This window comes from Lathamus discolor, chromosome 2 (assembly GCF_037157495.1).
Source record: "Lathamus discolor isolate bLatDis1 chromosome 2, bLatDis1.hap1, whole genome shotgun sequence".
In the NCBI taxonomy this organism is placed as follows: domain Eukaryota; kingdom Metazoa; phylum Chordata; class Aves; order Psittaciformes; family Psittacidae; genus Lathamus; species Lathamus discolor.
Genome location: NC_088885.1, coordinates 11,511,210 through 11,523,379, shown reverse-complemented (window position 1 = coordinate 11,523,379; position 12,170 = coordinate 11,511,210). Strand labels below are relative to the sequence as shown.

Sequence of the window (12,170 nt, the reverse complement as noted above, 5' to 3'; positions counted from 1 at the left end):
AACCCATGTACAATCCAAAACACTTCTCTTCATTTTTACATTCACTTGAATTTTTGAAAAATATTTGTAATTAGGTTTTTCCATGCTTTTTGATCGAAGAACTGCAAATGTGATATTTAAATGCTGAGTTTGTAATAATGTGAAGTAGGAAAAACGTTATCAAAACCCAGTGATTTTTAACACCATTACTAGCAGTAAATTACTGGCAATTCTGACTGAAAGAAACAAAACCAGTCAGTATTTCAGCTTGTTGCAGTAATAAAAGCAATCTGTTGCTATAGCATCTTCCAGGTGATCAGTGTGGAGTTATCAGTGATGTACATGAAAGGTATGCTCCAGCTGGAGATAGACTCTTTGATCCCAGAGCCAGTGCTTTGAATTCAGACCAGAAAGAGCCAGGTCTCGTATCCAAATAGCAGTACAGCCAAGCATCTTTCCTTAAATACTTCTGTGAATGTAGGATTTGCACATTCAAACCCACAAAAAATGTGGTTTTGCAATCACATTTCAGTTCTTGGGAAAAAAACACATCTGAAAAGTATATGTATTTTTTAACCAGTAAGGACGGAGTGTCTACTCTGCCACGTTTCCAGACTAGTGATGCAGGCGATGGTCAGGGATCTATACTCAGGCACCTGAGGAAAGGGGCCTGATTTTTGAGCACCAAGAAAGCCCCCTGAAGTCAGAGTCAGGTCTGCAACCTTGAAAATCAGAGAATTTGTGCAGCTAATTAATTACAAACTTGTGTTCTTGTGTTTTTATATGTTTTGGCCTGAGTTATAATGTTTGTTCTCCTCATCTCCTTGCTATTCATTCTGAAAGTTAATTATGCCATATGCGAATAAACCCCTCTAAAATACTTGCTTCTCCACAAGAGCTAAAAAACTGATTCTTTAGTAGAATATGTTCTGCTATTAGAATAAAAGTGCCTTCTTTTACTCTCATTATTTTCCAATACATCTGATGAAAGCATTTGAGATTTATATAGACGTATTTAGCAGCTGTCTCATATTTACCTAGGCTGTGAGGTATAAATTGAATTTAGAACTTTTTCTCAAGAATAAGTATGTGTTTGACGATTAGACAATGACAAAGGTGTTTCTGCTCTGTCACAAATGGTTTTCATTGTTTAATATGTTTTGGAGTAGTTAATGTCTTTTGTGCACTATACTGTTGCTGATTTAGCAGCAAAGACTTTTTCATTTTTACTTTGTAGCAGTAAGTGCTAAGGGAAGTAAAACATCAGTATGAGAACTACTCTGAGTATCAGCGTCGTATCTTCCATTAATGAATTTATAAGATGATTTAGGAAATTGAATTAGTAAAAACATTAATTGCCTGGTTCATGTTGGCCGCAGAAACAGTTTGCTGAGTAGATGCTCAGGGAGGAAGAGGGCGAGGCCAGAACTTGAATAAGAGAATGTCATAGGATGCGTGAGAGGAGCTCACTATGGTGAATATATTCTGTGCCAGTATTGTGAATAGCTAAAAGAATCCTGGAAACTTATCCAGGAAACCTGGTGAAGTTTCACCATTTTTATGCTCACTTTTAGACTACTTTTTGTCTAATACGCAGGTGTCATAATTTAAGATCTTTGGTATTTCAGTTAATGGATGACAAGAAGTAGGATTTCTGTTGGGATGCTTACATAGAGCTTCACAGGAGGAAGAACCGCTGTGGAAAGGGTTGTCCAAAACCATAGTAAAAGTGTATTGCTGGTGTAGGAAATTAATAAGTATGGTTACTCATACAGGAGTTGAGGAAAAGCTGATAAATGAGGGCTCATACCTTCTAAAGACATCTGCTAGTGATGTCAGCCATACAAAATGTGTAAGGGACAAGAATGAAATGTACAGCAAAGCTGAAGCAAGGACAACTGAGAAACTCCGGAAAGCTAATACAGTGTCAAACTTAAGAGTTAAATAAAAAATGACGTGGCCAACTCCCTGCTTCCCCAAATGCATACAAAACCTATATGTATCTGTATACCAACATGAGACATGTAAGAGAAAAAATAGATGACTTGAAATTCTTGGCGAAGAAGGAGGATCTTGACATAGTAGCCATTACTGAAGAATGTTGGAATGGCAAAAATCAATAGGAGAGTTTAATACATGGCTATAAACTGAGCAGGAAGGACTGATTAGGTCATGGAGCTGGGGGAACAGTATTAGGACTGTCAAGCCTTCTGATCAGGAAACGGATATTGAGTCCAAATCGTTGGAGGAGATCAAGGAATCAACTAAGCCTAATGAGGTAGTAATAATGGGTGACTTCAACTATCTTCAGGTGGTCAAATGTCACAGTGGATAGAGCACAAGGGAAGCAGTTTCTCATCACTCTGAATGACTGCCTTTTTGAAACATTTAGTTCTAGAGCATGCAAATGGAACAGCAATTTTTGACTTAAGTGACCTAGAGGAATGCAGGTAAGATACTCTGAAGTCTTTCATCAGAGCAAGACTTTGGGGTTAAAGTCATGGCGACTGTAAAACTTAAATTCAGTATTGAAGAACCAATAGTTAGTTTATAGAACCAGTATTAGACTGGAGGATGTAAAAACTCTTGAGGTAAAAGATACTAACTAAAAAAAAGGAAATTAAATCCTTACGATCAACATGGAATCCAGTTGTAGTGCTCTGTAGTAGAGCAAGAGACAACAGCCAAGTAGAAAAACAAGAAGTATTTGAATATAGTTAAATGGATTGGGATTTTTTTTGAACCAAATATGTTTGCTTCAGGCATCAAAACCCCATCCCTAGGGATGTCAATAAAAAGTCATTTTTTATACTGCATGTGTGTAAAAAGCTGTGAATCTGTGGCGTAAGGAGGATGTCACTTTGCACCTACAAATAAAAGTTTACCAAGGCAAACAATCTGTGAGACGTGGGGCTAGCAGAAAGCAGGAATGGAGAAAAAGGACATTCCGCTGAACTGTGGTTTTCTATTGTTGTAGTCATTTAGTATCACAGCTGTGGAGCTGAAGATGTAATGGACTATAACATAATCAAAATAAGGGACTGGGGGTAAAGAGGTAAACTAACAAGCAACCAGAAACAAAACAAACCCAAAAAACCAACAGACAACCAGATTTCACTCATTCAAGAATTTTTAAAGAATCATAGAATGGTTTGGGTTGGAAAGGACCTTAAGATCATCCAGTTCCAACCCCCTGCCTTGGGGTGAGGCACCTCACAGTAGATCACGTAACCCAAGGCTCTTACTTCCATTTAAATCATACGACGTTTCAGCATGAAATGGTGAGATTCTTCAAATACGAGAGGTAGATGCAGGTAAGTGAAGGTAGATGTTATTCACTGATAAAATACTTATATGGCTCATATTGTAGAGAGAGAGCATTGCTTTCTTCAGATGACCTCTGTATGATAGAAGCTGTGTATGGAAAGGAGAGTAATAAAGTTATTAGTTGTTAAAGACCACTTTCATTGGCAACAGGACTTGAAAACAGTGGCACTACTGCATAGAAAAACAAGGGGGGGGGGGGGGAAGCATATTGATATGCAAAACATTCTGCTGCAAACCATCATTCCAGAAATGTGAGACCAAGCAGATCCAGGCATCAGACAGGGATGCATGTAACATCCTTTTCAAATTTCGAATAAGTTAACCTCTTTTCATTTGGAAAGCGGTACTTCTAGGATGTGGGATATCAATATGGCATTGTGTTCACAACATGCATTGTTACTTCTTTAGCGGGTGATTATGACCCTAGCTCTGTGTTCAGCATGTAGAGGAAAAACAGTATGATTATTTTCTTGTGGTTTGGAGGCACGAGTAGTAATTGCATTTACCAACAGCTGGCTATCTTGTGGCTACAAAAGTATGGAGAAAATGTTACATCATTTCCTTTGTGGCCCTGAAAATCCTTTTCACTAAACTGTAGATGAAAACATGAGAGAGTGATATCTGTACAAATGCGTATCTCGAATGCATAGCTTGCATTAAATAGAACTTTTTAAACTCGGGGAGGAGAGCGCTGACAACATGTTTGATGCGATCTGATTCCAGCATCTCCTTTGATTGGGATTTGGAAACTGATTGTACCTTAGGTAGCGCCTAGAATGGATTTGAAACCTTGCTGGAAGTTCAAAAAGAAAATGCATTGTCACGAGTGGTTGCTTATGTGCATGATGGGTTACATTACAGTTGAAATGAACCTTAAAATAATTGCAGAATTTTCCAGATGTTCAGTAGGTAGCCAAACACCCTATTATCCACATGAAAAAAAAGGCAGAGACAGTATCTCTGATTCTCCGACCTGCCATTTGTGCTGCTGCAGCAAGACTACAATAAAATATTTTGCTTCCTTAGCATCTAAGAAAGCCATTCATTTTTGAGAGGTGAAAGGAAGATTAATGCTTGTTATTAATAATATTCATGGTTATGTTTCACAACTTTTGTTACTTTGCTATATAATCTTGTTAGTGGGAGAACCCGATTGTATATGTATTGTTGGATTTATCAATTAAGGCATCAGATACTCTTACAAGTTATGGAGTGTCCAAGAAAAAACAGATTTATTTAAATTATCCTGAAGCCATATCCCCATGGTGATAATTTTTCTAGCTGTTTTTAGATAAAGAAATGGGTGCTCACACGTAAGTCCCAAAGAAAGCTACCACACACGTTAATAAGAGATCTTAATAATGTCATACTACCTTAAGGAAGAGTACAGCCGTAGAAAAATGAGTTTCACCATTTTTTCTTGAAGGATCTGCAAAAGCTGAAAAATTGTTTTGTGCCACTCACTGCATGTACCGTATGATCTTGTAAAGAATGAGTCAAGTCCCAAGTGGTCAAAGATAAAGCCCCTACTTGAATCTTAATTTTCAGCCTTGCAAGTCTTCTCAAGAAGATCAAATTTAAAATTGTTTCTGCAGCCATATTGCATTTTCATGTAATAATCAAGTTTCTTCTGAAGTTTATTCTCTTTATTTTTCCTTACATTTCACTTAGCTTTTAAGTCAGACTTGAAAGAGGCTCAAATGCTGAAAGAAAAATTACAATATTGAGCCGAACATGCAGAAAAGCAGTGTCGGTTGAATAATTGTTTTGAACAAGGTGAGAATACAAGAAGTCAACAAGTAACTAGAGTTAATATTTGATCCTCCTTGTGAAAGCAGATGGCTGAGGGATTTTAACTCTGCCTGTTAAAAAATTGTAAGCACTTTTTAACTTGCAGTTATTAACAACATTAGGGGAAAAGAGCAAAATTAATCATTGAAGTTTTTATAGCTGAAGTACCGTGAGTTTCATAGCAGGTGATGTAAGTATCCACCATAGTTTTTCTCATGACAAGCGAAGAGGAAATGATGAAACAGCTGAGAATATATATGATGAAATATATTAAATTGCCCTTGGTTTGCATTACACAAGTAAAACATTAATATCTTTGGTTTAAGATTCTTTGTGGACTTTCTTGCGTATAGCATTGGGAAAACAATATTGAAGTAATTTTTTAATTAAATTCTTTTATTCTCTTAGGTTAGAAGATAATCGTATGAACTGTAGTTTGAATAAAGTAATGTACTAACCTATACTGGCTAGATAGATGTGAAATATAGTGAGTTCTGTAGGTTTTATCCATCACCAAATAAAGTTTTCTTTTTGTAACATGGGCAGATTTGATACTGTCTGCATATAAAACACGTAATCCCAAAGCAGAACTGTAGCAGCTAATGACAGAGAATTCCATATATCCTGCATTGTGTATATAGTATCTATATACCTTTTCAAATTCAGTGTGCAAGAAAACATGAACTTTTTAAGAAAAGATTAGTAGCAAAAGCACAGGAATCGTAACCGATGGCAGAAATCAGAACGACCTTCTCTTTTACTGCCTTTTGTGCGACGCAGAGATGTTTTTACTGTTTCATGATGTGTCCTTTTTATTTTTCCTTGCCAATAGAAGAGTCTTTTCCTTTACAGTTCCAAGTGTCAGGAGGAAAGATAAAAAAAAGTATGAACCGGTAAAACAGAATCCTGCGTAAGCTGAGTGTGTCACAAATAACAGCAAGGCACTGCTAGTGCTTGTCTTTTGAAAAGATTGCAAAATAGTGACATCTGGTTTTCTTTTCATTAACCAGGAGACAGATGAAAGGTTCCTTCTTTAATGTACAAAGTTACTATACTTGTAATAAAATGAAATGACATGAAAAGATTATTACTGAAGGACACAAGACTGTCCTGATTCTTTTACAGCAATCTCATTATAATCAGTGTAAAATGCCACCCGGATATTACTTTCATTCATAAAATCTCAAATGGTGACAGGTATTAAAGTAACAGAGGATTTCTAGCCTGGAACATAAGCCATATGGAAAATGAAACAAGCATCTACTGATGTCTGTCATCTCTTACACAATCCTCTTGATGCATCAGTTTCTTATGCTGAGCAAAGTTGAATGCAAAGGGGATAGAGGACTGTACCACATCAGGAGGATTGTGACTATTTCAGTGGCATAAGACAACGGAGAAGTCCTCCAAGTTCTGTCTCTTACTTTGTCCTCAGACTTCCCTTGTCTTTGATGATAATATAAGGAGGAAATTCTTTCCTGTTAGGGTGGTGAGGCACTGGAATGGGTTGCCCAGGGGGGTTGTGAGTGCTCCATCCCTGGCAGTGTTCAAGGCCAGGTTGGGTGAAGCCTTGGGTGGGATGGTTTAGTGTGAGGTGTCCCTGCCTGTGGCAGGGGGGTTGGAACTGGATGATCTTGAGGTCCTTTCCAACCCTAACCATTCTATGATTCTATGACATGAACGTTGCATTCTCCCAAAGGCTCTGGTGCAGTAATCTCATGTTTCCTTCATAGCTTTTAGAATATAGATGAGGAGGAGCTAGCAATGTTGTTTTTTCATTTTCTTTTAGGGAATCCTAATAGTAGAACACATGAAACAGGAAATTGAACAGTTCTTATAAACAGTGCTGCTGGTGTTGGGAAAAGAAACAGTCTTCGGCCCGATTAATTTCTTGGGGGTTGTTTTCTTCAAAAAAAAAAAAAAAGAGGGTAGACTTGGATATACCAATATAGGCTTAATAACTGGGGAAAATAAAAGTAATAAGAGTAATGACATTACAGTGGTTTTGAGAAAATTATTTATCTGAGAGGGAAAGTCAAACCTGTACTTATAGTGAATGGAAAGGAAGCTTCACTGCATCTTAAGTAGTTATTTTAAAATGGAATAGAAGGTAGGCCTTGAAGATACTGCAGGTTTTTCTTAGGGACATGGAATTTGGTTCTGACAGAAGGAGATCTTTTAAAAGTAATCTAAGTCTACCTTCCTTTTGTGAAGCCCTGAGTAGCTGCTAGAGAATCTGTATGTTTTTCTTTAACCGAACGGTGCTACTTTAAGGTACAGGCTTTAATTTTGCATCTAAAGAACTGTTTATGCACCTGAGTGTTCTGTTGATTTCAAGTTCAAGTAAGTGTGTTTTCTTGAATTCAGGTCACAAAAAATCTATTAAATGCGTAAAGAAAACCCATGTAACTAAGTTACAGAGAAAGGAGGACAAACTTTCATTACTGTTTGATGAAGAGCATAACTGGAAAGATTCTAAATATGAGCTAAAACAAGCAATTGTATTTTCCACTCTGTCATTTGGAAGAAAATTCTGGATGTCTTACTTGAATATCTACCAAAATTGGCGTTAACCTTCCAAAGGAGAAATAGAATTAATGATTTGGTACAACGCCAGACAATTAGACCAGCGAACAGACATTCTTCCATCAGCATCTATATCTAGATTTCCAGATGTCAGCTAAATAGACTCACCCCACAAGCTAAGAGAAAGCTGACCTGACCTTTGACACCACCTGTTGAGGAATGGGAATTTCTTAAGCGTGCTATTCTACACAGATAAAAAGTTCACAAAATTTGACCTGGAAAGAATGGTTGAAGGAGTTAGTTTTGTTTAGTCTAGAAAAGAGCAGACTGAGGGAGGATGTGATTGCAATCTTCCAGGACGTAAAAGAATGTTATAAAGATGCTAGTGATTGGTTTTCTGTGCCCAGTCGGGGAAAAGACTAGAATAAAGATGTTTAATACAAAACAAAGGTATTGAGGTAATGTATTAGGAGAAAAATTTATAAGAATAAAAATAGCAAATATGGTGGAGGCTACGTAAGAAAATTGTCATCTTACTAGCTAGAAATTTTCAAGAATAATTAAACCAAAACCTCTCATTTATAGTCAAGGTTGCTAGTGTTCATAGTGCAAGGTGAATAGGTAACTGTATTATATGATCACTTAACAGTCTTTGCCCGTCTTTCATTTTCTATAGCTGCTGCATTTGGCAAGGCATTCTAGACTTGTTATATTGGATAGAAAAGGATTTGGTTAATGGGAGGCTTTTTATTTGTAGAGGATACTTCAATAACAAAACAACTTCTAAGAATTCTGATTATGTGATTGAGATAACAGGGTGGCAGAGTAAAAGGTAAGGAAATCATAAAGATTACTTACTGGCTTTGGATGCAGCATTGTATTAACGATAGCAGTGAGTTTGCTATTAAAAATTTTCTGTGTTACTTGAGAATTTTGGTATCATACATTGTTTCCTGGTTGAAGTGAGTAACAGAAAGCTGGAAATTGTGATGAATAGTCATCCCATACAGATATACATGGGGCTGAAGCATGACGTACCCACTTGAAAGAACAGAAATAACATCAAAATTATGTCAGCTTTCCTAAACATTTGTAAGAACTAAGTAAACTTAGGTTGACAATAGGGGCTGTAGTGATAGGACAAGGGGCAATGGGTTAAAACTTAAACAGGGGAAGTTCAGATTGGATATAGAGGAAGTTCTTTACTGTTAGGGTGGTGAGGCACTGGAATGGGTTGCCCAGGGGGGTTGTGAGTGCTCCATCCCTGGCAGTGTTCAAGGCCAGGTTGGACAGAGCCTTGGGTGACATGGTTTAGTGTGAGGTGTCCCTGCCTGTGGCAGGGGGGGTTGGAACTGGATGATCTTAAGGTCCTTTCCAGCCTTGACTATTCTATGATTCTGTTCTATGATTCTAACTTTTCATAGTGTGATCCATCAAGGTCTCAAAACCAACTGAATAAAAGTGGAAAAAAAAAAAAAGCAAAGTTATGTATACATATGGCAGGTAAAAATGAAAGTGGGTGAAGGTTTTAATTCTCATTTCATGCTGGTGCCAGTTGTTTGTTGGTGGTTGAAACCATGACACGCTTGCAGCTCAGTTTTTTATGCTTGTTCTTGGTTATAAGAGCTTACAGATATGTTAGACTTGTAAAGTCTTACTGAAGCATGTATTTAGATGCAAAAATAGAAAGTAGTGTCAAACATCAGGGCTTTCATTTTACAAATTAAGCAAATTGCTTGAGTTGTAGGTCCCTGTGTTTTCAGATACTCTGTGAAAGAACATGGCAATATTTATTTGTTTTCCTCTCGAGTTTAGGAACTTATTATATTATTTATATTATGTATGTATTACATACCTGCTTCGGTTTTTTTCTAGGTGCTGCACAATGGACTTGTGATGGAAATGAATCATCCAACAGCTGGGAGGATAGCTGTTCCAGGTTAGGTGTTTAATCCTTTTTTCTAAATGGAGCTTGAAATTAAATGCTACGTGACATCCTGAGTAGTTCTGGAACTTAGCTGAGGACATGACACATCTTCACATTTCACTCAAATGAACTGAAGTTTAACCAGGAAGACATTTGTGCTCATATTCATACTGGTAGCAGCAAAATGGGTTAAAATGTGCGTCAGAATAGCTTCTGGTTTTCATCGGTCAATTGTCATAAAACGGGAACATGGATTTGATAATATTTGCAAACTCCCACTGCTCAAAATATTACTGCTAAATCATCTACACGAATATGTGAATCTGTTTTTAATTTAGGTTGCTTTTGCAAGTTGCACAGGCTTCTTTTAGGGACATTTCTTTTGTAAAATAAAACCCCCAAAAACCAAAGAAGAGGGAAGTTCATACTGAAAGCTTTATCACACTCTTTTCATTTAATGAGATTAAATGTGAAGCTCTGTAATGGTGAAGTCTTAAATAGCTATTTTGGAATTTCAAAGAGTATAGAAGTAATAAACTAGTCTCTCCTCTTTAATGTTCTAAGTGGATCAGGAGTTGGAGCTGGTGTAGCTTTGCTTCCATTAGAGTTAGTTACGGAATGAGGTTAGGTTCATCTGGAGCCACATATTCTCATACAGATCCTCACAGTTGGTTCTGTTTTGACGACTGAGCCTTATCTGACAATCTACTAGCTCCTGGGTCAACTTTTTCTGCTTCTCTGTGCTTTTCTCTCTCCAAGCCACTTTGAGAATTGTTTCCTTCTTCATTCAAATCAAAGCACTGTGTCATTTTTATTTTTATAACATCTTCTCCTTACACTGTGATTTTCTGTGCCAATTTCACCCTCTGACACAGCATCCAGTTCTCATCAATTTCAGTTGACTTGAGCACATGTAGTGGTAAGAAGAATTTGACCCATAGAATTTATCTTAATTTGCACATCCTGGAATCACACTGGGATGCAGAAAGAACTATTTGAAAGAAATCAATCCCATATTAGATCATGTTTTCTGCATGAATAGAGGGGGTGTTTTGTGTGCGTGTATGTGTATGCTTCATATTTGCTCTTTATCACAGTTTGCATTCCACATTTGGTCCCATTAGGCTTGGATGTTTGGGTGGTTATATTCAGAAGAGCTTCTCGCATTTAAATACACAGATCTGGAAATAGCAATCCTTTTTTTTTTTAGTTTCTAACAGAAATGTAGTTCTGGTTTATTTATCCAAAAATGAAAAGACTAATAAGGGTTTTGATTTAATTATTTTTGAAGAAGTAGGCAGAAAAGCCTTGCAGATGGTAGAGAAAGCGCGTAAGGTTTTCACGTTGCGTACAATGTATAATCTATCTTAGAGAAAGCAAATACTCCTTAAGGGGGTAGCTTAAACTGCAAGAAGAGGAAGGAGATGAAAGGAATGTTCTAATGTCTGTCAGCAGCGATAGAATGTATTGGCAGGAGAGTGAGTTTTTACATAGGTAAGCCATAGTATTTCCCAAATCCTTAGGTATTTTTTATTTATTAAACCAGTGACACTGCACTAAACTAAAATAAATCATCTTAATCTCTAATGGTTTGCCATTTAGTTGGGCTTCTATTAAGAGTTTCTTGTATTGAAGCAGATGGCTGAAATGATTATTGGATATTTGAGCAGGAAAAGGAGAATTCCTTCCTTTCCTGGCATGGGAGGATAAGGAGGGGAAAGGCAGGGGAGAGAAGGGTGAAGGACACTCATTCAATGTGAGTAGAATGGACCTATTGATATCACTGGAAAGACAGTGCATTACTCTGTCCCAAAATTAAAGCACATGAGTGAGTTGGTGGTAGGTAGTGGAAGTACCCTGGAATTGTCCTGGTCAATGATGCTTCTGAATGACTACTTAAAATTGTAACAACTTTTTTTATTATTATTAAATATTATTATATTTGAATATATTATATTTGGTAGAGAACATCTTTACTAAGCTCTCAGTTGCTGGTTTAGGGTTGCTTATTAAGCAAGATTAAGATATCAATGTGAATGTTGAAACTGAATAGACTAAAAATGTCTCTCCTTAAAGAGACTGGGGAGATTCTGGTCCCAAAATAAAAATAGGTGAATGTTATTTCTTAACTATAATAAGCCAGATTATAATGTGTCTTTTAGTAACTGAATTGGACATCACACTTGAGGCTCTTGACAGAGATCAGACTTGTGCTGCCAATTAAATTTGTGAGTGCAGTAACATACACTTACTGAGTGGGACCATGCAGGCAGATTTCAGCTCCAAGTATTGCAGCTGCCCTCTGTGTCTAACATTGGTTTACAGTAGTCCTTCTCCAGGCATGGACTTTGAGAGTGGATTCACATCTGTGCTTGAATTCTCGCTTGTAGATCTTGTATCTTGAAATTCTGAGGGATTTTGCCATTGACTTCAGTGTAAGCAACGTTTTTAATGTCAGACTTGATGATTCATACTCTGCTTAAATATCTTTTGGTATGGTTGTTGAATTTGGTAATTTGCACACCTAGTCAGGGCTTTCACCCTTGCCTTTTTTTATAATTCCCAACCTGAGATATATTGTGTGCTGATAAGCATATCATGTGATACTGGTGGAACTGGA

The 12,170-nt window shown here is 37.1% G+C and overlaps 1 protein-coding gene across 5 annotated transcripts in view; it reads left to right on the top strand.

Moving 5' to 3' along the window:
- SUGCT (succinyl-CoA:glutarate-CoA transferase) overlaps window positions 1-12,170 on the top strand; it is a 310,973-nt gene that overhangs the window by 252,056 nt on the left and 46,747 nt on the right. For 4 of the 5 annotated variants that reach the window (XM_065665717.1, XM_065665718.1, XM_065665722.1 and 1 more), the window contains one exon: window positions 9,499-9,562. The exons of the other annotated variant lie outside the window; for it this stretch is intronic. In XM_065665717.1, coding sequence (XP_065521789.1) covers window positions 9,499-9,562 — 64 coding nt within the window. The remainder of the gene's footprint in view (window positions 1-9,498; window positions 9,563-12,170) is intronic. 5 annotated transcript variants of the gene reach the window in all.